Here is a 27405-nt window from a genome sequence, read left to right as displayed (position 1 = left end):
GAACTGACCCCTTTATTATACTGTGTATTTTTTCTAAAATCATAGGATTTTACAGCTAAAAAAATATAATCCAACCCCTGTATTTGACAGGTAAGGCAATCAATTCAGCTCTGTAGAGCTGGCATGCCTCACCCAAGGTCATGGAACTTGTTGGTGCAGCGCTAGGTTTAGAATTCAAACCTCCTGAGACCTGAATAACCCCTTTTACTACACCTACTTCCTCAGATATTCCATAAATTTTTAGATAAAGGAGACTTGAACCACTGGGATTATTAACACTTAGGAAAAAAGTACATGAAGAAAATGTAACAACAGGGCACAAAGATACCAATGAAACTAAATCTTCATATTCAAACTTGTCTTAGAGATGAAATTTATATGATTACAAGTCACAAATGGAAGATCCAAAAAGATGCAGATTAAACATTGCATTTTAGTTTAAAAAGGGACATTTTAAAATGTCCCTTTCTTTCTAAACAAAAAGAATCGATTTTTCTAAAACAAATAAATGGACATCTTGTTCAGTGGAAACGTCTTTTGAACTTTCACATTTGGACTCAAAATTTTCTTGGCAAGACAAATACAACATGAGTTTTCCCACATGATCTGTTATACAACAAGAAATAGAAAAAAGGTCAATATAACCCTGAAAACAATGGCACTGAACCCAGCCATCCAATTCTAGAAGAACCTTAGTGGAATTGGTAATGTCTGAAGAATTCGTGCATGCATTTCCTTCAGGTCCTCAATGTGTTATCTGTGGGGCCAGTTTTCAAGACCCCTTTACTCTGTCTATTGACATCTCAGCACAGTTTGTTCCAATGATTATCATTTAGTAATACTAGCATTTATATGTTATAATCATATCTCCTTTATACGGTTACAAAAGTATACTATGACATTGTTCAGACAATCGTTCATCTTAATATTTGAGCCCATGGAACTCACTGCCCACAAAGACATCATTTCACTCAACATAGTGTTTCTAAGGAATTAATAAACTATGGGATGATATGAATGTAGATACAAATAGACATCAGTCCTCACACTTTATTTTCTGAATAACATGTCTACTGAAGCACTTGCTGACAAAATTTACATGTTCTGGTACAAACAGAAACATTTGTTTTTAAAGAGAAGGCCATACTTATATGGAGGGTAGTGTTATTCATTCCAATTAAAAAAAACATAGGAAGGTTAATAAAATTGACAAGAGTTATATGTAAGTCTCAAGTGGACAAAATCCATTGTCATAGGAGACACTTTCTTCCATTTAAAGAAAAATCACAAAATTATAGAATTTTATAGTTTGAGTGTTTTTAAACTGAAATTCTTTACATTTTCAGATGAAGAGATAAAGGTCCCAAAAGATGACCTGGTTCATGAAAGTTACCTGCAGATCTGAAAAGAGAACCAAGATCTTCTGCGTTCAAGGTTGATCCTTCCAGTATACTAGACTCCCAAATGCACTTTTATATGTATTCTTTTTATACATTTAGACCACAAACACTTTCATTATTGAAATAATGAGCATTGTAAAAAAAAAAACGATGCCCAGAATAAAGTTATCAAGCATACTCTTATCAATTGACTGTTAAAGCTTATGAAGCTATTCTTCATTCTGAGTTAAGAGATATACTTTGCTAGTCAATCAGCTGAATGGTGAACTGGAAAGGGTGTAAAAGAAGCAAAAATAGGGTTGTGAGATGGAAGGGGCCATACAGATCATCTAATTCAATTTCATTTATTTTAAAGATGAGGGAGCTGAAGCTCAGAGAGAAGAAATAATTTGTTTGAGATGACACAGGCAGTAACTGGTAAGCAATGATTTCAAAGAAATGCAGGGTCTTTGCCATTGTATCATTTCCCTTTCATTCAGAAAAAAAAAAGACTTAAAGCTTTTGCAAATCCCATTGACAGTCCCACTGCTGGATTCAAATTGCTCTCTGAGCATCTCTGGATTTGAAAGTTTCCCTGGCAGCATAAATGCAGTTTACACACAGATATACAGCTGTTCTGCTAACCACACAGCACACAAGATAGTAAGGTCAATCACAAGTTTTAAAATAAACCACATGTCCTAGAATACTCCATGGAGGAAGGCCTTGGCCAGGGCAGCACTGTGTGCTCATATCTCATTCAGGCACTTACTGTAGGATTTCAAATTCATCTTCTCAGGTAAGATGATGTTAATGGTGTGCTCATCGCCATTGCTGTACCTGAGAAGCAAGTTCTTTTTTTTACGAAGAAGACGGCTATACTTGGCGTTGGAGAGCCACACCTCACACTTGTTGAAGAACACAATGCTGACAGTGCCCAGGACAACTAGGCATGTCAGAACCCCCAGGATGGTGAAGCAGATGGCCTGGCTTTCATTAAGCAGAGGTTTACTGTTCTTCGTCATCTCCCTCATGGTGATCTTCAGCATTCTGTGGTTGGGTTGATGGGTGGCAATCCTGCCCTGTGTCTCAGAGGGAAGTTGGTCAGATAGCCCAGGACCCCTCTTGGTCTTGGCTCCTGGGTGGCTATGGTTCGGGTGGCCATGGTTACAAGTGGGCCCAGAGAATTCTGGTCGACAAAGGCATTCAAAGCCTCCTCTGGCATGAGGCACACAGGTACCCCCATGCTCACAGGGGCCACTGGCACAATGGTCCCCCACACGTCGGCTGCATGTCTTATCCATGAACCCCAGTGGACAGCGACAACGGAAGTCCCCACCGATGTCAGTGCACATACCTCCATTCTCACATGGATTCGGAACACAACTGTTCATGTCCAGTTCACAGAAGTTGCCAGAGAAGCCCTCTGGGCACAAGCAGGAGGTGTAGGAGGCGAGACCATTGTCATCAATGCAAGCTCCTCCATTTTGGCAGGGAGAACTAGGGCACAAGATGAACAAGTGAGATAGGATGCTACAAGATGTACAGAAAAGTGTACCTGAAACAGAATTACTGGCATATTTTTATAACAATCTCACAGAAGGTTGGCATCATTCTTTTCAGGGCACCTAGATGGTATGGTGGATGGAGCACCTGGCCTGCAGTCAGGAGGACCTGAATTCAAATCCAACCTCAGACTCTTACTAGAAGGACGATCACTTAACCCTGTTTACCTCAGTTTCCTTATCTGTAAAATGAGCTAAAGAAGGAAATAGCAAACTACTCCAGTATCTTTGCAAAAAAAAAAAGCAAATTGGGTCACAAAGAGTCTGAAATGACTGAACAATAATAACAACAAATGGTTCTTTTCATTTTTCAGAGACTCCTCTGTCACAGAATAATAGAATGTCAGAATTAGAAGGGATCCAACCCTTTACATCTCCAATAATTTCCTCTACAACAATTCCTTGCAAGTAGCATTCTAGACTGTTTGAAGTGCTCATTACTTCCCAAAAGCAGGCCAGCCGTCTGTTTGTGAGAAAGTCGTCCTTATATCAGGCTTAAATCTGCCTCTCTGCAACACCTACCCATCATTCCTGGTTCTGTCCACTGAGGCCAAGCAAAATAAATCTAATCCTCCTTTTTCATGATGACCTTTCAAATATTTGCAGATAACTATCATGCCTTCTCTATGTCTTCTCCATTCTAAATATCTCCAATCCCTTCAATCAATTATCATATGGCCTGGTCTCATTCTCCTGAATAAACTCTGGCTTATTTATGTGCTTTCTAAAATGTGGTGCTCAAAAAGGGCCAGCTCAAGAAAGAACAGAAGACAATGGGACCATCATCTCCCTCATTTTGAATATTATGTCTTTATTAATGCAACCTAAGATCCATTAGTTTTTCTCACTGACAAAGAAAATGTTCTCCAAGAGGCTTATAGGGCAGATATGGGGGGCAGGAGGGGCGGGGATTTGACAAGATATATTTAGGGTTCTTTTTTTTTAACGTATTGCTATCTTTTGTCTTTATATTACCTACATTTCCCAATATATTCCTCAGCCCTTACTCTTCCAGAAAGCCATAACTTATAATAAATAACAAAAAAAGAGAAAAAAAAACAGCACAGCAAACCCTACCAACATGTCCAAAGGTATCTGATGTTATATTCAATGTTCTATACTCATAGTCAAAGGTACCCTGGAAAATGTTTAACAACCAACTCTTTTAAATGAAAAAGCGTAAGCACAACACACCTTTAACTTTACATTTAACCTGCATCATTATCATTTTCTCTAACACTTTCTTAAGGCTAGACAATCAACAAAACAATATATCAAGCCCTGGTTTGTAACATTTGCTTATTTCTGAGGTTTAAATGCTCACTCTGAAATTTTAACCATCAGCTTTCCAGAGCAGATATGCGATGGCTCGAACACACTCCTTCACATTCTGCTACCTCTGCAAAGAAGGAGGGACCTAGGACAGGTAGCTTTGTCCACATTTAGTAAGTGAAAGCAATTAGACTCAGAGGGGGTAACCACCTTGTTCTAAGGTTGCACAGAAAATGAGTGGCACAGCCAGGACTAGAATCTAGCACCCCCAGCTCTCAGTATTTCTGCTACACCACCATGCCATCATGATGCACATTGTTTTCTCTCTCCATTTTCTATCCATAATAAAAGAGATAGTATATAACCGAGCACAACAAACAGGCATGTGCCTGGGGCCTCAGAGAAATTGGATATGCTCAAACTCTTCAGTGTTCAGCTACTTCTCTCTGAGGGAATGAAGGGGAGACATGCCTAGAGCACATTTGTGGAAGTCAGACAGAGCTGTTCTTGAAGCTTTGGGCTATGGATGAGCAGAACAGAACTACGGGCTCAACGTGGGCAGCGATCACAGACACAAGAGTCATGAGGGACCTAAGAATCTCCAACCGAATCCATCATTTTACAGATGGCACAGGGATGGGAAATGGCTTGTCTAAGAACACACAGGGAGACAGTATCAGAGTCGGAATTCAAACCTAGAGAGTCTGGCCACCAGATCTAAAAACTAAATCTAAAAAAGCTCCAAATTCTGGGCAATATGGCAGCAATAAGCCAACGTCCTCCACAACCAGAGCCCTGCCTCTGGAATCTTTATGTTCTTTCTAGTCTCTCAGATCTTCTGAGAAGCCAAAAGAAAGACTAGATTAGTGGTACTCGGAGCAGCCGGATGATGAAAGTGATTACAAGACTGTAGCTTCATTGGCGGCTAGGTGGCGCAGTGAATAGAGCACTGGCCCTGGAGTCAGGAGGACCTGAGTTCAAATGCAGCCTCAAAACACTTAACACAAAAACTAGCCATGTGACCTTGGGCAAGTCTCTTAATCCCAGTTGCCCTCCAAAAAAAGCAAAAAAAAAAAAAAAGACTAGCTTCCCCTTCATTCTAGTAAGGCACTCTCTCTGTCTTTCTGTCTGTCTCTTTTTGTCTCTTTTTCTATCACCCCTCTCTCTACCCCCTTTCTCTCTCTCTCCCCATCTCTCTCTCTCTGTCTCTGTCCCTCTCTCTCTCTTCCTTCTCATTCCCCCCCCCCACCTCTCTTTGTGTTTCCTTTTTTCTTGTGATGGATAGGGCTGCAGAGAAGAATGACAAATGGCCAGCATTAGCCTGGTTTAGTCAGAATTTTATCACGGAAGCCAGCTGCTTTTAGACAAGACTGGTCCTCCCACAGCTCTGTCTGCCAAAGCTCCCCTGCCTTTCTTCAATTTCAAATTTAAAAGCCACCTGCCCACTGTAGTCTCTCCTGACTTAACTTACTTAACTCTCACCCTAGGTGAAAAAGATCTCTCCCCAAATTCTTCATCATGTTTTGACTGCTTCTCCTATGACCCTCTCATTTTATTCTAACTTTTAATGTAGAAATTTATGTACCTGTCAGATGTCCCCAATCATTAAAGTATAGGTTTCTTGAGGGTAGGAACTATGTCATAATAATATTAACTCAATTGCACGCTACAGTGGTGGAACAATTTTGACATGTATAGTACTATAATCTTTGCAAGGCATTTTTATAAACATTTACATATATTTGATACTTCTAGCAACCTTTTGAGGTAGGTAGTATAACTATCACTCTCCCCATTTTACAGGTAGCCTCACTGATCTACAATTTCTTTTATTTTCCTCAACTTTGAAAGATTTAGTAACTGACAGACACCATAATCAACCACAATTCCAGAGAACTCATGATGAAGCATGAGTTTCAAATATGAGAATCACATTCACTTTCAGTTAATTAACTGAAGGACTTCGAGTGCAGATTGAAGTATATTTTCCCCCCCTCAGGTTTTTGTTTTTGGGGATTTTTTTAATGGCTAATGTGGAAAACTGTGTTACATGTCTGTTGTTCAGTTGTTTCTCAGTCATATTTGAGTCTTTATGATAACATCAGGGGTTTTCTTTTTTTTTCCAGAATTTATTTATTTATTTTAGTTTTCAACATTTATTGCCATAAGATTTTGAGTTCCAAACTTTCTCCCCATCTCTCCCCTACCCCCACCCCAAAATGGCAATCATACTGATTACCCCTTCCCCTAGTCTGCCCTCTCTTCTATCCCCCATTCCCCCCTGATTCCCTTCCCCCTTACTTTTTTTGCAGGGCCAGATGGATTTCTATACCCCATTGCCTGTATATCCTATTTCCTGGTTGCATGTAAAAACAATTTTTTAACATTTGTTTTTAAAACTTTGAGTTCCAGATTCTCTCCCTTCTTCCCTCCTCACCCACCCCCACTGGGAAGACAAGAAATTCCATATAGGTTGTACATGTGTAGTTACGCAAAATTTTTCCATAGTAGGTATATTGTGAAAGACTAACTATATCTCCCTCCATCCTATCCCGCCTCCCACTTATTCTATTTCCTACTTTGACCCTTTTCAAAAGTGTGTGCTTCTAACTACACTCTCCCCCAATATACCCTTACTTCAATCTTCCCCCCTGTTGTCCCCTCCTTAATTCCTCCCCATTTATTCTATTTTCTCCTTTGACACTGTCCATTTTCAAAAGTGTTTGCCTCTGACTACCCTCTCTTCCAATCTGCCCTCCCTTCTATCATCCCTACCTCTTATCCCCTTCCCCCCTACTTTCCTATAGGGTAAGAAACCCAATTGAGTGTGTATGTTATTCCCTCCTTAAGTCAAATACAATGAGAGTAAGGTTGACTCATTCCCTTTCACCTCTCCCCTCTTCCCCTCCATTGTAACAGTTTTCTCTTGCCTCCTTTATATGAGACAATTTACCCTGTTCTGTCTCTCCCTTTCTCCTGCTTCCAATATAGTCCTCTCTCACCCCTTAATTTTATTTTTTAGATATCATCCCTTCATATTCAACTCACCCTGTGCCCTCTGTCCAGATATACATAAACACATATGTGTATATATATACACACATACACATATATACATATTGTATATGTGTATATACAAAGTGTATGTATTTTATGTATATACAATTTCTTTCAGTGATTTTTCCATGGTTACCCATTTAGTGAGTATCAGAATCAGGATTTGAACCCAAGTCCAAACAAGCCCAACCCTCTTTCCACTATTTTTAAGAGAAAGCATACATTCATTGAAGTATAATAACTATCTATATTTTTATAACACCTTATGGTTACATCCCTGTGAGGTAAGTATTGAGTGTTATATTATCCCCATTTTTCAAATGAAGAAACTGAAGTTTACAGTGCTAAAATGACTTATCCATAGTCACGTAGTTAACAAGTGTCAGGATCTGAGCCCAAGTATTAACTGTCAGTCTGGTGCTTCTTCATCCATACCATATTACTTTTTAATTTTTCATCTTTGTATCTTGAGGACTGAGGACAACAAACTGGATTTTGTTCAGTTGTTTTTCAATCATGTCCTTCACAATCCTATTTGAGGTTTTCTTGGCAAAAATACTGGAGTGGTTTACCATTTCCTTCTCTAGTTCATTTTACAAATGAGAAAATTGAGAAAAACAGGGTCAAGTGTTTTGCTCAAGATCATCCATCTAATATGTGTCTGAGTTCAGATTTTGACTCAGGAGTCTTCCTGATCCCAGGCCCAGCAATCTATACACTATGGCATCACCAACATTGCTCTAGTAGATATTAAATAAACATGTGTTGGACTGAACCAACATGTTATGACCAGTTTACTGGATGGAGGCAGTGGTGGTAGTAGTGTTGGTGGCAGGATTCGTATGGTTATTGTTATAGGAGAGGCTGTGGTGGTGGAAATGGCATTAATTTTGATTTTTTTTGGTTTTGCCTGGTGAGTCACTTTGCTTCTCAATGCTCTAGGCAAATCTCAAAGACTCTAAGTTGCAGAGAGTCCACAATCCAGAACCTATCCCTGTGGGGGTGGAGAGAGGAATGGTCATGACTATGCACTAGTGAACACATTGCTGGGGCGCTTAGGGAATTACAGGCCAAAAAACAAAAACAAAAAAAAATAGAATTTTAAAATGCTCTCTTTGTGAATCCATGTGAGACTAGATCTCTTTGGGGCGACTTATTAAAGAGAAGATCCAGTGAGAGAAATGTGCTGTTTTAAAATGAAGTTGTTTTCCCTAAGGGAGCCCACATAGCATTTAATGTTACTGTTTTTAATGCCATCCTGCCTTTGTTATTTAATCCTTCAAACTCTGGGAAAGAAAGGAACTATATATAAGTAGAACAAGAGAATTGTTGCTATGTAGGAGATGAATAATTTCTCTGCATAAGAATTTTCCTTTCAAGGAATTTCAAGCATCTTAGGCTATATTTTGACAGACTAGCTCATACTGGTTAAAAGAGAAATATATATGTGCGTGTGTGTATATCTAAGTGTATACAGTCTATACATATATATGCATATACATATATTTTTATGTGTGTAAATGTATGTATATATTTTTAAAGGTCCTTCTTCCTTCCTCTAGCTGAAATATAATCAAACTGTCACATTCACTACTTCTAAGTGAAGTTTTTACAAAATAAACACAAAATAACTCACATTTCTATGCCACTTAAAGTCTTACAAAATACATTACAAAACAGCAACCAAGTAAGGAGGTAAAGCGAATATATATATATATATATATATATATATATATATTGTCTTTTTGGAGGGGGGAAGGCAAGGCAATTGGGGTTAAGTGACTTGCCCAAGGTCACACAGCTAGTAAGTGTGTCAAGTGTCTGATGCCAAATTTGAACTCAGGTCCTCCTGATTCCAGGGCTGATGTTCTCTATTCACTGTGCCACCTAGCTGCTCCAAAAACAAGTATTCTCATTTCCATTTTATAGATAAGGAAACTGAGGGCAAGGGAAGGGAAGTAGACACACAGCTACCTATTCAGTTACCGGGACAGAATTGCTGGCTAAATATGAACTGAGTGGATAGAATGTGCATTTTCCCCTCCTTCACAGACTCAGTACAGTTTACTCAGTACAGTGGGGAGGAGGAAAAGCAAGGATAGCTGGGAAAGAACTGGAGATATAACAAATCACATTTCTATACTTAGCATTTATTAAGCACCTAATATGTGTCAAGAATTGTGCTAAAGTATCAGGGATAAAAAGACCAAAAATGAAATAAAAAAAGTCCCTTAAGATTCATAAAATGTTTTTCCTCACAGCAAACCTTGTTATTTTCATTTAATTGAAAAAGGAAGTAAGGTTTCAGAGAGGCAAGGTGACTTCTCCTGGTACACTTATCTAATTAGAATCAGAGTAGAAAGTTTGCTAGTCCAGGCCCCCTATCCCACATGGCAGAAGGATGTCAAGTCAACAAGGGCTGATCTCAGGAAAAAGTCTACTCCAAAATGTGCTTCCCCAGGGAGAAGCTCTTTCTCATGGTGGCTGGTTAGCAGAAAAGAAGTAAGAGTGGAAAGGAAAAACCCTGGGAAAGAGAGAGATCTACTCCCTTCATAAAAGTATCCTTTACCAAGCATCAGCCAGCTGTTTGGGAGTTATAATAACTTCAACTATAAGCTCAACAGGGTAAGGATCCATGAGCAGATCCCTTAACCTAGGTCATGGGTACATGATTAAAAGTAATAATAAGAGTCCATACGTATGGAATTATTATTTATACAGAGTCCTGTTTGGTAGATAGCATTATCCCTGCTTTACAAATAAACTGAGTTTCAGGGAAATAGAATAAAAAACAAAATTGGATTTGAAATTAGGAGACCTGTGTTTAAGTCCTACTTATGCATCTATTGGTTTTGTAGTTTTGGATAAGTCCATTCTTCTCTCGGCTTTCTTTTTCCATCTATAAAACCAGTGAGTTGCCTGACATGATCTCTCTATATCATCCCTTCTACAGTTAAGTCAAAGTATCATAAAGTAAGAGACCCTCAGAAGTGACCTGGTCAACTCCCTCAGTTTACAGGTGGCCCAGGGAGGTTAAGTTATCTGCTCAGGTCACATGCATGGTAAGTATTGCGGCAGGATTTGAACCCAGGTTATACAACCCTGGACTTTTACAAAGCTGTATCCTTTCCCAGGATATCTATTGCCTCTGTGCCTATGACCTTAACTGGCAATCCTCAAGTCAGCGGCTTCACACAATTCACCAGCTGTGGACATGTAAGAGAACACAGGAAAATATACATGCAACAACCCTACTGGTAACCCTTCAGCAGAGGGGAAGACATTGCATGCAAAAACAAAGGGGGGCAAGCACCTACCCTACCTATCTCAACCTTAGAGTCATTTGGAAAAGGCTCTCCCTCACTCCCCACTCTTCATCAGCTCCCTAGTCTCATTGAATCTATGTTCTCCACGTTTTTTTCTTCTCCTTCTGATTCTCTCCATCCACAGCATAACTTCAAGATTGTAGATTCAGAGCTGGAATGAGACATCTAGTCCAATTCTTTAATATTACAAATAAGGAAATGGAGACCCAGGGTTAACTTTCTTGCCCAAGGTCACACTGGAAGTAAATGTTAGTCCTCAACACTTCCTACCAGGACTACTGAAATAGCTTCCTCTTTTTCTCCCTGCAAGAATGCCTCCATTTTCTGATCTATCCTGCACATGGATGCCAAATTGGCATTTCCTAATCCCAAAACTGACCACATAACTCCTGTCCTCAAAAAGTTCCAATGGCTCCCTATTACTATAGAACAAAATAAAAACTTCCCTGTTCTACAGTCATGCCTTTCCCTATCTATCTGTAGCATATCTTTCTAGGATAATTACAAATTATTCCCCCTTGGTTGCATTGCTATCAAAATATATTACTTAATGTTCCCTATAACAAATTAACTTATTTCTCACCTCCATTAATATAGGCTTTTTCTTTTGCCTGCAATGCTCTCTTTTCTCACTTCCTCCTCAGTTCCAGTTCTATATCTTTCAAGAGGTCTTTCATGATTTCCCCAGTTGTTAGTACTACTACCCCTGAAATCACCATATATACATTTGGGCATATATCCAATTGCTAATATTTTGGCATGTATCCATTATTCACTTATCTGTGAACATGGTGTGTCCTGTCAACATGTTAACTTCTTGATGGTGGCACTGTTGTCTCACTTTGTTCTTTGTATCAGAAGCTCCTAGAACAGTGCCTTGCAAAAAACAAGTGACTAATAAATGCATATTGATTGTCTAACTAATGGCCTACTGCCCTGATGGTCCAGCCTTACTCTTCCCTTGTACTTGGTTACTATTTAATGACAGAATTATGGGGGGGGGGTCAGACAAAGAGTCAGCACCAAGAGTAAAGGCTTTATTTTCTCTGCTTTTCTGTGCTGGCTGAAGGATGCCCCAGGGTGAGAGAGAAGCTGACGCCCTTTTCAGGACCACTGATCTTCATGCCTCCGAGGCTCCTTATGTTTATACTATCAGTCTGTACAGGGCTCAAATTACTCATAAAATTATTCATCTACAAACAGAGATGAGAATGGTAAATGGGTATCTTCCCAGGAAGTAATACATAAGAGCAATAAGGACCACTTTCAAATATGATTGTTTAAAAATGTATTTTAAATGCTATCTCTAGGGTTCAGAACTGAAACTATGGGAAAATGTAAATTGCATCCATTCTTCCATTTGGAGGATAGAGCTTGGAAGTCCAATTTTCTTTTTTATTTCATACAATCTATTTTTTCTTTCCTTATTTAAAAATAATTTTATTAATACTTTTTGCTTTCACATCACCTTCATAGCCAAATAGATTCCTCTCCTTCCTCAACCAAATGAGTCTTCCCTCATAATGGAAAAGGAAAAAAAGGGGATTCAGAAAAACTAACCAACTCATCACCCAAGTCTGCAGGAAAGGCACTGTTCCAATCCCACAGTCTGCAGAGAAGACAAGAAGGGGAAATCGCTTTTCAAACATAGCCTAGGACACACAAATGTCTTTTCCTAGCCCTATCAAAGACATCTTTGACAGGGAGCTCTTCCATTCCCCAAATCCTTCCGTACACTCTTCATTGCTGGGTTTTTGAGACATTGTTTTCTCCTGCTTATCTTCCTACCTGTCTGACTGCTTTTTAAATTCCTTTGCTGGATCTTCATCTAGATTGTGCCCACTAACTATGGATGTACCCTCAAGTTCTATTTTCTTGTCTTCCCCTTTAGAAGGAGGGTGTTGAATTACATGACCTCTAAGGTCTCTTCCTGTCTTAAATCTTTTCAAAATTCCATTCTAAATATACCCATTCAAAGTCATTCAAGTCACCAGAATTATATTAACCACCCATTTCATTATGAGGTAGCATTTTCAATGTCTTCAGGCTCTTCAGCTTCTCCCTCTTCCGATATTAAATAACTCCTAAACTTTCAATTTTCTTTGATTTAATCTGGGTTCAAAAATGAAATCATTTCTTACAATTATCTACAATGATCTTCAATGTTGTGCTGCAACTGGGAGCTGAAGATACCACTGACAAGAAACAATATGAAGCCCTTGCCTAGAGCTTGTAAGCTCTGCTTCCAGTTTTGCCATGGTGTGGTGCTGGCATCTAATAAAAGCATTCAGTGTTGGAGTTCATTTCACATGCATTCAGAGTTTGCTCACTTTAGCTAGTTAGTGTAGAGAGGCAACACCATCTGCCCCCAAGCATTTACCAGCAGATGGGGTGTTACCGTGTCTGATTGGTTCTGATATATCTTGTCTACTTGAGGACACAAAACAAGGAAGAGTGCTATTCATTCCACTGCCACCCACATTAAACTGATCACAACAATGCTTTTGAGTAGGGCAGATGATACTGACCAACACGGCTGACAAACCATTATTGTTGTTTAGTTGTTTCAGCCATGTCTGACTCTCTGGTGACTCTTTTTTTTTTTTTGGCAGAGACAGTGGAGTGGTTTGCCATTTCCTTCTCTAGCTCATTTTACAGATGAGGAAACTGAGGCAAGCCGGGTTAGTGACTTACAGCTAGTAAGTGTCTGAGACCAGTTTTGAACTCAGAGAGATGAGTCTTTCTGATTCCAGGTCTGGCACTCCATCCAGTGCACCACCTAGCTGACAAACTACAGGTGTGCACATATATCACATCATCATAAAATTAGAAACTGATCTAATCCTTCTTTTATATGTTATCATGTACCCATCCCCAGAATTTTCTTCTCCAGGCTAAATATCTTAGGTCCTTTGACCAGCAGTTATCTAGCATGATACCCAATCCCCAGACCCAGGGGTGGGGAAACTGCGGCCTTGAGGCCACATGTGGCCCTCTAGGTCCTCAAGTGCAGCACTTTGACTGAATCCAAATTTCACAGAACAATTTGTTTGGGTTCAGTCAAAGGGCCAAAATTGAGGCCCTAGGGAGCCACATATGGCCTCAAGGCTTCAGGTTCCCCACTCCTACCCAGACCATCCTGTCATCCCTCCTCTGCATTCCCTCCACTTGGTCAATGTCCTTCCTAAAACATGGCACCCAGAAATGAACATAACTTATCCCCTACAATTTATCCCTTTCGGTCCAGCACATTACTAACCTAAAAGTTAAAGAATTTAAAGAAACATTCCTAGTCTTACCCTTTTCATGGCACCAACTAGTCTGGCAAAACCAGAGTCTATGAAGGCCATTTCTTATATTTTAAATGGCAGCTAAGGGTTGTTTAATTGTCATCTCTTGTTCCTTTACCTTTGCAATATTATGCAAATAACTGAGAAATGTGACTTGGTTCACTGGCCCCAATTTATTTCTATTCATACACATCAGAATTTCAAAGCATCTCAAGCATATGAATATCAAATTACTTTGTGCTGTGCTATAGCAAGATGCTCCTGTTCATTTGTTTGCTTTAAGGAAATTGGATGTCATTCAGCAACCTTGTGAATTAGAAATAACATTGAACTTGAAGTCAGGCTACCTGGGTTTTAGCACCTACTTTTCACTAACTACCAATGTGATTTTTGACAAATCAGTTTCCCTCTCTGGGCCTCATTTGTCATCTATAAAATGAAGAGTTTGACAAGACGATCTAGCTCTAAAATGCATCATTCTGTGATTAAGAGGAAACTTCCATCTCAAAAATTCCACAATCCCGACATCCCCTCATACTCTATGTTCTATGATGCTAAGGCTCTTTCTAGCTCTAAGAGTTTATGATCCATGATTCCAAGGCCCCTTCTTGCTATAACAGTATATGTTCTAGTCTCCAACGCTGGGGTTCTTAACCATTTCAGGTATCGTGAAGCTCTATGACATTTTGATAAAGCTAATAGATGCCTTCTCAGATGAATATTTTTAATGAATAAAATAAAGTAGGATTACAAAGAAAACCAATTATATTGATAAAGATGTAATATTTACCCATCCAGATCCACGGATCTCTTGAAATCTGGACGTGGAACTTGGGGATGTGTAGATCCCAATTTAAAAACCTCTGCTCTAAATCCCCGTCTGGCTCTGACATTATATGTTCTGTGGTTCTAAGACCCCTTCTGGTTCTGACATTCTATTTTCTATGATCATAAGACTGTTGTGATGCATAACATTCATATTCCAAGTTCTCTCAAAACTCTGATATTCCAAAATCTCTTTTTGGCCTTATATTCTATGTTACATGATCATTAACTCTCTTCCATCTCTGACATTCTAGGACTCTGTGATTCTAAATGTCCTCTGACCCAGTCTATGTTACTCCAGAAAAATAAAGAATACTTCAGGGTCCCCAAGGAGAGAAATTCCCACCACCTCAAAGAATTTTTTTACTTGAAAGAATCTTCATAGAATGAGAAATTACATATTAAATGAAAATTACATAGAAAATAAAGACAATCACAAATTACTGGAAGTGAAGATTTACCCATTAATAACACAAGGTCCTTCCTTAAAATGACAGTTTCTTCCTGAAGAACCAGGGGCACAAGAACAGCTGGAGCCACCTTCCTCAGAACCAGTGCATGTCCCATTCTTTTGGCAGGATTTGGCAGCACACAACTGGAGATCTAAAGGAATATATACAACACATTCACCATTATTCCCCCCTCATCTAGCAAATTTCCCTACCCAGAAACTCTGCTCTACCATCTTGCTATTCATTTCTACTTATATAGAATAACTGGGCATGTATCATGTATCTTCCCCCACTCCTGGTCATTCCTCTGTACTCCTATTCAAGGCTCATCTGAAACAATGGCCTTCTGGTTTATGTTGTGCTAGTCAAAGAAATCAGCCCCAGAATTCTCCCCAGTTAGTCTGGGAGAACAGAAGGAAATATATGAAGAAGAAGGTTCAAATAGAAGCCCTTACTCTTAAAGGAAAAATAGTAGAAGCTAGAACAGAAGGACTGGGGAGACCAAACTAAGGATAAATATATCAGGTAAGCAGTCATAGCAGTCAGGATTTCTATCTGTAGCAAAGAAGGCTTGAAAGTAGAATCTGAGTAAAGACTTTTTTTTTATAATCAGATCAATAAAACTGTCCTACTCTCTACCCCAGTCAAAATAATCTACATTCCATCTTCAAAAGATATTGTTATCCTGCATTCTAATGTGAGCTCATATCATTCAAGTAGTCTGGAAGTCCATCCCCCATCTTCTTCCTACCAATCTATATTCTCTCTTCTCTCCACATTCGTATTCCTGATATAAGTAAGGTCAGACTAGATGACCCATAAGGGTCCCCCCACCACTGCGATTTGGCAATGATCTGATCCAAGGTCCAACTGCACCTTCCATAAAATCTTTGCTGATTAATCCAACTTGCAACAATTTCTCCCTCTTCTGATTTCCTATAGTCTATCCCATCCATTTGGCCTTCCCATATGATACATTATATGGTGCAGGTAGTCTTTAACTGGCAATTAAAATTTCATTGCTATTTAGCTCTTCTCATATCAATTTTCTCTCTCAGCACTGTAATGACCTTGTATTTCCTTTTCCTCTTGAATTTCCTTGTATTTTCTGTTTCACTTTTCTGTATGTTTTAACAGTGTATAGGGTCTTCACACACTCTAGATGCTTTCTCTATCTCATTGGTCCTCCAGTGCAAAAAACTCATTAGCTTCTCAAAATTTGAACAATGTGCCTACCATAGTTACTCTACCCCTCTAAAACTCCAGACCCACAGCAACTGGTGGAGCTACCTATGAACCAATGAAATCACAAATTTAGCCCAGGCCTCCCCCCCCCACAAAAATACCATAAGGTAGCCTATCATACAGAAACATTCAATTAATAAACATAATGAAAGTAATGAGAAATTCAGCTTTGTGGGAGAGAAAGAGCCCTGGAGTGAAAGGCTTGTATCTGAATTTTGGCTCTAACATTTACAATCTGTTATAACTATGAACAAGTCATTTTCCTTATCTGGGCCTCAGTTTCCTCCCCTATTCAATAAAAGAGTTGAACTAGATGAACTCTAATTCTTTGAATGTGTCACCTTGGTCTGGTCCCAACTCTGCCATGAAATCACTGAGCAAACAGTGAATGTCACTTACTTCCTTCCTCTGAGTGTCATTTTCTTCATCTATAAAATGAAAAGACTGATCTAAATAATATCTGGGTTCATCTCAGCTCTACCATCACATAATTCATCAGATTCAAATTTATTATTTCTGATAAGAGTCTGGGAATGCTGGGAAAGGGGAAATGGATTTTGCCCATGGCTAGAGTATGTCACAGAGCTGTTGATTATGGTCTTCAATTAAGAAAGGGCCCAGGAAGGAGTTCATGGGAAAAATGGTGGTAAAAACTTGTCAGTAGGGGTGGTATAGGAAGGAGTGTGGATTGAGCTGCCATAGCAGTCAGAAAGATTGAACTGGTACAGAGAAGTCAGTGTGAGTGACAGGGAGAGAAAATAGCTGAGTATGTGGAAGTCAATTTAACCATTCCCCAATAACAAAATGGTAAAAATCTATACACAGTTCTCCAAAGAAGAATGGCAAACTCTTGACAATCACCATGCAAAATTACTCCAAATCACTAATAAGAAGAGAAATGTACAAGACAACACAGACAACAAAAGACAGAAATAATTGCTTAGCATAGTGTATGACACATAGTAGGGGCTTAATAAATGTTTATTTCTTGTGAGTCAGTGTTGGAACGAAGGCGTGCAGGGATATAAGCACATTAAAATATTCTGGAGAGTATTGAGAATTGGTTCAACCATCCTGGAAAATAATTTGGAATACAGACCTTTTTTTTTTAGAAAAAGTAAATAAAATGACTAGACCCTTTAACCCAGACATCCCTACCCCCAGGAGGGCATAGACTGAAAAAATGGCCCTATTTACACTAAAATATCCAAGATAAAACCTTTTTGTGCGTGATATCAAAGAACTAGAAACAAAGAAGGTGCCCATCAACTTGGGAATGGTTAAGCAACTATGGGTACATGAATAAAGGAACATCACTGAACCATTAAGAAACAGTGAATATGGGGTGGCTAGGTGGTGCAGTGAATAGAGCACAGGCCCTGGAGTCAGGAGGACCTGAGTTCAAATCTGGCCTCAGACACTTAACACTTACTAGCTGTGTGACCCCAATTGCCCTGCACACCCCCCCCCAAAGGCAAAAAAAATTTTTTTTTAATTAAAAAAAGTAAGTGAATATGAAGAACACAGAAAGGTATGCCAAGGTGGAAACTGATGCAAACAGAAGTAAACACAATTAAGAAACAATATACATAATGAAAGCAATGTAAATGGAAAGCATGTTTGTGCACACCAACACACACACAAATGAATTCAATGTAATTAGAATGATGGCAGCTAGGTGACACAGTGGATAGGATGTTGGGCATGGAGTTTAGAAGACTCATCTTCCTAAATTCAAAGTTGACCTCTGACACTTACTAGCTGTGTGACCCTGGGCAAGTCACTTAATCCTGTTTGCCTCAAATTCCTTATCTCTAAAATGAATTGGAGAAGGAGATGGCAAACCACTGCCAAGAAAACCCCAAATAGGCTCGCGAGGAGTCAGACACAAGTGAAATGGTTCAACAACCACAATAACAATTACAATGAACAAATTTGACCCTAGAGACAAGTTGGAAAAATGAAATTCCCCTTTTTTCTGGAGGTATGAATATGGATGCGCAATACTGCCCACAATGTCAAATATGATTGATACGTGAGTTTTGTTGAACTAGCTTTTAATTTTCTCTTATTGATTATTCTTTTTTTCTTAATATTTGTCACAAGGTCTGTCTCACCAGGTTGAGGGCAGGGCCCAGGGATATGCTGAGGGGGGGGGGGTAACTGAATGCAACAACAAAGGAATCCATAGAAATAAGATAGTTTAAAAAAATAAAGTTGATTCTTCATATCTGCAGGAGGGTTGGGAGCTTGCAAGATCTACCTATTTGTGTGAAGCAGAAAGAGTGACCTTATAAACTGGAGGGAAGGAGAGAGAGGAGAGGGAGTGGGAGAGGGGAGGGGAGGGAAAGGGAGGAGAGGAGAGGGAGTCAGAGTCTATCTAGTATAAGAGAAGGAGTCGGGTGAGTCAGAAGAGGAGATTCAGTGTCACTTAAACTGAGAATGTGCAACAATGAGAACAAAAACACTAACTGCATATAAAGGTCCCTAAAAGATACTCATTCAGCTAGAATTTATTAAGCATCATGCACCAGCTAGGGGTATAACAACAAAAACAAAACAATCTCTATCCTCAGAGAACTTTTATCATTTTTAAATTCAGTTGGGAGAGAGGGCAGAGACAACACATACCAAGAAAGGTCAATACAAAATATATTATATTACAAAGTAACACTGACAGGAGAGGTGAGACAACTAAGGAATGAGGATATGGGAAACAAATCTCCCAGCGTGACAAGTTTTGCCTGCAGGTTTTATTTCTCTTTTCAAGTCTTGTTGTCAACCAGGCAGTATAGGGCCACACTTCCATGACTGCATCTTCCCGCAAGCATTTATTTCTCAAAAAGGAAGCAAAATGATCAATAAAGGCACAGTTGAATGGCAGGTTGAGTAATTGCATGCTCAACACAAGAAAATATAATGACTATCTATCCATCTCTCTGTGGGAATCAGTCTTCCAGGCTCAGATACCCAGGTCCTGTTTATGGTCAGTTAATCCCCTTGTTCAGTGTTGTCTAGCTGGGGATTACCCCCTGTGGAAATGGAATGGACAAGCATCAAATCAGTTACAGGGTGAACAGACATCAGGGAAGGGAGGGGGAGCAGTTCACTCATCAAACAACCAAAGACTGGTTCTAAAAGTTGTAGTGCTTGAAATTGTACTGATGGAAGATCTTGAGATAATGTGTACATCTTCAGAGGTTTCTTGAAACAACTTGCTATCTTCTGCTACCTACATTCCCAAATTTTCAACCCAAACTAACCCCCTGGAGTAATTTCATACTTTAGAAATTGTCTTATCTTGTTAGTCTCTGAGTTCCTCAAACAATGGCTCAAGAAATTCTTCTTGTGGGGATATAAATAGTTAGATAGATAGACAGACAGACAGATACATACATACATACATAGACAGATGTATAAATAAATAAACAAATAAATGTTGTCTTCCAGAGGACTGATATAACTCAATTTGAGGTCAGCTTCCTAAAACCCACAACTTTAAATTTAAGCTAATGGACTTTTGATCACCTTCCCTTTTTTCATCATGCCAAAATCCTGTTTAAATGTTAAACACGTCTGATAACTAACACTGCAACTAGGCTGTACAGTGGATGAAATGCCAAGTCTGGAGTCTGGAGGACATTGTCCTGAGTAAATTCTGGCCTTAGACACTTACTAGGTGTGTGACCCTGCATAAGTCACTTAGCCCTGTTTGCCTCAGTTTCTCATCTGTAAAATGGAGAAATGGCAAGCCATTCCAATATCTCTGCCAAAATGACTAAACAACAATATTGTTTCAGGAATAATTCAACTGATATACAATCAACAAGAAGCTCCCCCCACATAAGCAGATTGAAAGCTAGTCATACCTTCTCATCCTGGGCAAATTTTGCCTGCGTCTTCTGATAAATCCTCTATATAGGGCTTATTTACAATGCTCCTTTTGTTTTCTTTGTTCCATTTTGTTATGTTTTAACGATTTCATTTATAGCAGTGCCATCCCTGACTCTCACTAGATAACCAGCCCATCTCTTTTTAAGGTCATTTGTACACCTGATGATGCCTTTTATGTTACTCTGGACACTTGACTCATCCTGTTGACACATTATATAGCCCTTCTTATATCCATGGAGAAAGGAGTAATTTTTGTATTTGTAGCCCCAGGACCTAGCAGAGTGCCTGGCCTATAATGGGCAATTAAATAAATGCCTGTTGATTAAGTGATTAACTGTTTGAAGAAACTAAATATGTTAAGCCTATAGAAAAGAAAACAATATGGGAGAGGGGGAATGGTGTTTGTATTTATTTGAAGGGCCAATGTGTGAATGAGAGATTTGGCATTCTCCTTGGCTCTGGAGAACAGAAATAAGAGTAATGAGGAGAAGCTGCTGAAAGGCTGATTAGGGCTGAAAGGAGTGATTTCCTAACCATCAGAGCTTTCTGAAAATTGAAGGATCTATTTCTTTTGCTACTGAGTTTCCCATCATGGGAGGTCTTTGAGCAGAGGTTGGATGACCATTTCCTGAGGATAATGTAAAGAGATTCCTGCTCATATACATATTGAAATAAATTGTCTCCAAGTTCCCTTCCAACTCTGAGGTTCTACAGTTCTGTATAATGATTTATAGTCATATGACAACCTTGTGGAGCATGACCTCTAATCCTTTTAACATGCAAATTGCTACCCAGAAGATGGACCTACTACAGGCTGTAAAATGCCCTACCTGACATGTAGCTCTCAGAACTGTACACTATTTCAAATGTGGTCTTGGCAGTGTCACCATCTGAATAACAGATGTTCTCCATTCACTACATTTTCCATTGTGGATGTCTAGACCAATTTCTTTTAATAGTGTTATCAAATATATATTATTCTAATCTCAACTGAGCCTTTAGTGTAGTAAGGAAATCACTTTTCTCTTCCCTAATTGATCCTCCAACACAGTTCCTATGGCTGCTTTTCTTTTCTCAAGCCTCCCATACCATTCCTCCGCTCATCTGAAGAGAGGACCTTTCCTCACAAATAGAGACCATTCAAACTGAGCCCTCTTTTCTCCCTTATTCTATGTTTCAAAACCCTTTTGGATTTCCTACTCTCTTCTCCTTTGTCCCAGTCTCTGATGAATAGATGGCCCTTCTCTTAATGAAGGGCAACCCTTCTACATATACCCTTGATCCTATTCCCTCCAGCTTCCTCCAGAAGATTGCTCCCATAATAATCCTTTCTCTCTTTAACTTCCCATCACTTCCCATCTACAGACTCCTTCCCTGCTGCCTAGAAACATGTCCAGGGTCTTCTATAAATAACAATCCTTAAGACCATAAAATCCCTTCGCACTATTGTCTATGTCTCATTTCACAGCCAAACTGTTGGAAAAGCTGCATACACTCATCCCCCCCCCACACACACACACACACACACTTTCTCTTTTCTCACTCATTTTCTCAAACCCTTGAAATCTGGCTTATACTCTCATCACTCTTTCCAAAGTTACCAGTGATCTCTTACTTGCCAAATCTGGTGTCCTATTTTCAGTTCTCATCCTTCTTGATCTCCCTGCAGCATTTGAAACTGCTGACCATCCTTCTTTCTTCTACATTTTTGACACCATTCTCTTTTGATTTGCCTCCAAAATTTCTAACTATTCCTAAGTCTTCTATTTTTGTTCTCTGGATTTTTTAGTTACATCATTCTATCTTGGTTTGCCTCCCATGTATCTAACTATTCCTTCTTCTCTGCTGGATCATCAACCATATCCCACCTTGTAACTGTGGGTATACACCAAGACTCTGTCCTGACCTCTCCTCTCTTCACTTTCTATATTCTTTTAGTGACCTTATCAAATCTCCATTAGTTTAATAATCATTTCAGATTTTTCAGAGTGATATTCCTAAAGTCAGATCTGACCTGTTACACTCAAACTGAAGAAACTCCAGTGGTCCTCTCTTTGTTCTAGGATCAATGCAAAATCTTCTGGCATTTAGTGGCTTTCACAGCCAGGCCCCAATCTAACTATTCTCAAGCTTATTATAATACATTATTTCCCTTCATTAACTCTATGATCCAGCCACACTTGTCTTCTTGCTATTCCTCACACATGACCTTCCACTTCCTATCACTATGTTTTTGTATTGGGTGTTTCCCAGGGTTGGAATGAACTCTCTCCTCATTTCTACCTCTAGAAATTCCTAATTTCCTTTAAAGCTTAGCTGAAGCACCACATAAGACCTTTCCTGGTCTTCCCAGCTGCAAATCCCTGCCTTCCCAAATAACCTTGAAGCTAGTTTGTATATTCTTATATGTATACATACATATAGTAGATGATAAGCCATTTGAGGACAGAGATTTTTATTTTTATGTTTGAATTCCAAACAGTTAACAAGGTATCTACCACATTTCAGGTAGAAAATTTGATTGATTCAGACTCAAGGAGTATCCATTAAAGGTTCCATGACAATATGGAAGGTATTCTCCCGTTAAGCAACCCAGGGATTGGTGCTTTGCCCTTTAGTGTTTTTCTCAATGACTTGGATGAAGCCATAGATGAAACATTAGATTTAATAATGACATAGCTCATACGATAATATGAGCTCATATGATAATAATAATCACATGATAATATGATTTTATATATGATAATATCGATATGATAATAATAAATAAAATCATATGATAATAATATCCAAAAAGATGCAAACAGGATAGAAACATTGGTTGCATGTAATTTAGCATGGAAAAACATAGTCCTACATTTGGGTTCAAGAAATCAACTTCCTAAATACAAAATAGAACAGACAGGGCTAAATAGCAGTTCATCTTAAAATATATATATGGGAACTTTAGTGGATTACAAGCTCAATATGAGTCAACAGTGTACTATACCCAGCAAAAAAGGAAAAAAAACTAATTCAGACTTGTACTGGGACAGGTAGGTGGTACAGTAGATAGAGCATTAGACCTGCAGTCAGGAAAACTCATCTTCTTGAGCTCAAATCTGACTCAGATACTTACCAGCTGTGTCATCCTGGGCAAGTCACTTAACGCTGCTGGCCTCAGTTTCCTCATTTATAAAATGATCTGAAGAAGGAAATGGCAAACCACTCTAGGATCTTTGCCTAGAAAACCCCAAATAGGCTCACAAGGAGTTGGTCGTGACTGAAAACAACTAAATAAAAACAACAACCTGGGCCTGAATGAAAAGAAGAATACTTTCTAGAAATTGAGATGATAATCTCATTCTACTTTTCTTGGTCAAACCTCATGTGCAGTATTATCTTCAGTCCTGGGCACCACATTTTACAAGGGGTATTAATAAGCTAGAGAGTATCCCCAGGAGGACCATCAGGATGACAAAGGGCTATATGCCATATGAAAACCAATTGAAGGAACTGTGGGTGTTTAACCTAGACAGGAGTTGACTCAAGGAGGACAGAATCACTGTATTCATGTTTTTAAAAAGTCATCACATGGATGAGGGAATAGATTTGTTTTGTGGTCTGAAGAAGATAAAAATAGAAGCAATAGGTAGCAGTTTTAGAGAAACTAAATATTAGACTTAATTATTTAAAAAACTTTTTAACAATTAAAAGTATTCAAAACTACAATAGTCTGCCCTGAAAAGGTAGCAGGATCTTCTTCATGTAATATGAATTTTTCTAGTATGGATAGCATTGTTATGAATTTCCCTGGAGATTTATGAAATTCTTAAAGCAAAGGTTGAATGACTTGTTGTGTATATTGTCAAAAAAATTTTGGTCAAAGACTGGACTAGATTGTCAATCAATACATAATCAACATGCATGTATGCACCTATTCCATGCCAGGCATTGTGCTAGGCATTGGATAGGACACAAGATACATTCCAACTCTAAAATTCTGTGATTGTATAATTCTGAAACATGCTATGGGACCATCTTTTGCAGAAAAAAAATCTTCTAATGAGGTCCTTAAAACATTAGTAATTAGTCCTCTTGTATGGAATCCAAGTGAGACCTGTATAAAATTTTACCTTAAACAGAATAGTTATGTTCTATGAAGTCCGTGAGTATAATATTTCCATACTTTAGATAACCCCACCAAGAGTAAAGATTACAGCCCAGAGGTGATATGGATAGTGGAAAGCATGCAGCATTTGGCATGAGGAAGACATAGATTTAAATCCCATGGTAGACACTTATTACCTATGGAATCTTAGGCATATCGCTGAACCTCTCTGCCCCTCAGTTTCCTCATCTGTACAATTGGGAAGGTAAATTGAAGTTCCCTTCAAGCTGTAAATGGATGGTTTTATGATCCTGTGATATATCCAAGATTGCCAATCCTATGCACCTCTTATCTAAGTCTCCCAGAAAGCCTCCCTCTTAGGTATGACCAATTTGGTTGGGAATCATCCTCCAAGTCCCTCACTTTTCTGTGATTATCATTGGGACACAGAGATTATCTGTCAGGCCCTCACTCTTGCTTCATGGGCAAGAACTTCCCTCCCGAGAGAGGGAGGATAGCTCTTTGATGATATCTCTTACAGCATTTCTTTGTATACAGTTCTTGGTTAATACCATACTACAACCTGCACATGCATGCACACATACGCATGCGCACACACACACACACACACACACACACACGTCTGTGTTGTTCTTTGGGTCACCAAGAGAAGAGCACATATTAGTGCTAAAAAGGCAGATTTGTATGCCAGGGAGCAGCTTGGGACCATTTAGAATGCTGTGCAATTTCCCAACTGGGATCTAGTCTGGTTTCTTTCTGCTCAATTCTTGGCCCATTTCATTATTCATTATCCATCTGCAGTTCCTGAAATGCATATTGATGGGCCAAATTGGCATGCTACCTATAGACTGCATGTCACAATCTGGGCTACAGGCCTTTTGCCATCATAGATGACATTGCTGTGTATTTCACTAAGGAAAGTTTGTTATATTCTGAGACTCGACTCAATTAGCACAAGGTCAGCTGGGAACAGGGTCATTTGCAGAACCTTGGCATGAATAGAAAATCCTTTTTTCTTTTGGACTTTCCACAGAATTTCTTCCATAAAACTAGTGAACACCTTTGGCAGATAAATAGCTCCCTGTCTGACACCTTGCTTGATAGCTATACTCGGCACATTGTTGAAGAGAGTAATCTCTGTTGTCAGTCTGTCTTCAAATCTTGTATAGTTCTCGCACTTTGTCTGAGGAAAGCCTTTAAGGTTTCATTTTGCTCTACCCAGCCAAACAGTCCCTTAAAGTCAATAAACTATATTTTAAGAGACCAGAAACAGCTAGCTACAAATATAGCAGTCATTGCACTATCAGCTGGCTCTGTGCAGTCAGATTATCTACTCACTGGAGCAAAGGTCAAAGTAAGTGCCAAAATAAAAGAAAGGATAAAAATGAGATGAAGGAACTATGTGTGACTATGGAAGGTGAGCTGTGTTTGAAAACTGGAAAGTGAATCAAAGGGGAAAAACTTTATTTTACTAACATTTCCAAAGGAAGTTTAATCAATGCAAAAATGATTGCTACAATAAAGAAGCAGAAAGCGCTCCTAAAGCACCTTAACAGACAGACACTTAATCTCCTTGTGCAGCAGGGATGTGGTAACCAAAAGCAATGTGAATTTAAGTTTGCAAAATACCACAATGGAGAAAAATGGAAGATTATGAACAACATTACCTCCTCAAACCTCAAAAGACTGTTAGGGAAAAAGTGGGCCTGTGGAAAACTGAGCATGAGACAGACAGAGCTAAACTCGATTATTCTGAGAACAGCTACCCATTCACAAGGACAACAAATAAACACAAAACAGACCCTCCCACATTTTTATACTGGTCTATTCCTCAATAAGAGGAACCATAACATTTGGACTCAGTTCACTCTTGTACCCAATATACTGTGTAAAGCAGTGCTGATGTTATGAAAAAACTGCAGACTAAGTGTATAGAGAATAAACATGCACAAACAACATAATTGTTAAAGGGCCAGTGCTCAAAATACATATCACAAAAGGTGGACAAGCTAGGAAGTATTTTTACCTCTTCCCACCAGGAAGGAAGGAAGGGAGGAAGGGAGGGAGGGAGGGAGAAAGGAAGAAGAAAAGAAAAAAAAAGAAGGAAGACTGAGAAGACATTAGCAACTGCAGAGCCATATACCTGATTTCTTGTTGCCATAAAATAAAATCTTTATGACTCTTTCATGCATGTATCAAAGATATTGTCAGTGAAAACAGATGACTGATAGGTAGATAGGTAGATAGATAGATGATAGATAGATAGATAGATAGATAGATAGATAGATAGATAGATAGATAGATGGATGATAGATAGATAGATAGATAGATAGATAGATAGATAGATAGATAGATAGATTGATGATACATAGATGATACAGTGAATTTTGTCCTGCCACTGGACTTTGATGAGGAAGTAAGGCTCATGACTTCATGCAGCTCTACCTCAATTAAATCCAATTCATTCTCAAGTCAAGACATCACCCCATGATGTCATTGACCCTCTTCAAAAACAAAGGATGAACAAGAATAACAACAGAAGGGCATTTGTGAAGTGTTTAGTATGTGTCAGGTACTGTGTTAAGCCCTGGAAATAAATATACAAGCAAAACAGAAATAGAATCACTGGCCTCAAAGAGCTTAGACGCTAGCTGGAGAAGACAACACATAAAAGCTGAAAAGTGGGGGCGGGGAGTGGGCACAGAAGGCACCTACTTGGGAATAAAGTAGAGAGGTTGTCTGACGTGCCATGAGCTGTTCTGAATTTAGGAGCCAAATCTTTGACAAAATTTGTCTGCAATGTTTCATGTGTTTATAGTCATGCAGCTGACTGAGAGGTACCCAGAACAAAAAAATTCTGTTGTATATTTAGTGCTGCTTATGAAAGTAGGTAGACTAATTAAAAACAACATCTTAAGGAAAGGATGGTATGAGCCAAAAGTGGCCTGTGAATAAACTCTTAAGGTGAATTGAGCTTTTCTTTACTCCT

The 27405-nt window shown here is 39.0% G+C and overlaps 1 protein-coding gene across 1 annotated transcript in view; it reads right to left on the bottom strand.

The window, feature by feature from the left end:
* Window positions 1-1164: 1164 nt before the first annotated feature.
* The window catches only part of LOC138173626 (protein delta homolog 1-like), a 37849-nt gene continuing 11608 nt past the window's right edge, over window positions 1165-27405 (bottom strand). The window contains exons 4-5 of the mRNA XM_069103672.1: window positions 15176-15317; window positions 1165-2879 (exon numbers count right to left, since the gene is read on the bottom strand). Of these exons, the coding sequence (XP_068959773.1) occupies window positions 2129-2879; window positions 15176-15317 (893 nt within the window). The 3' untranslated portion in view covers window positions 1165-2128. The remainder of the gene's footprint in view (window positions 2880-15175; window positions 15318-27405) is intronic.

Source organism: Petaurus breviceps, unplaced genomic scaffold (genome assembly GCF_028583685.1).
Source record: "Petaurus breviceps papuanus isolate PSGF00001 unplaced genomic scaffold, PetGlider_PUasm1.0 63, whole genome shotgun sequence".
Taxonomy (NCBI): domain Eukaryota; kingdom Metazoa; phylum Chordata; class Mammalia; order Diprotodontia; family Petauridae; genus Petaurus; species Petaurus breviceps.
This window is presented reverse-complemented; position numbering and strand designations above follow the sequence as displayed.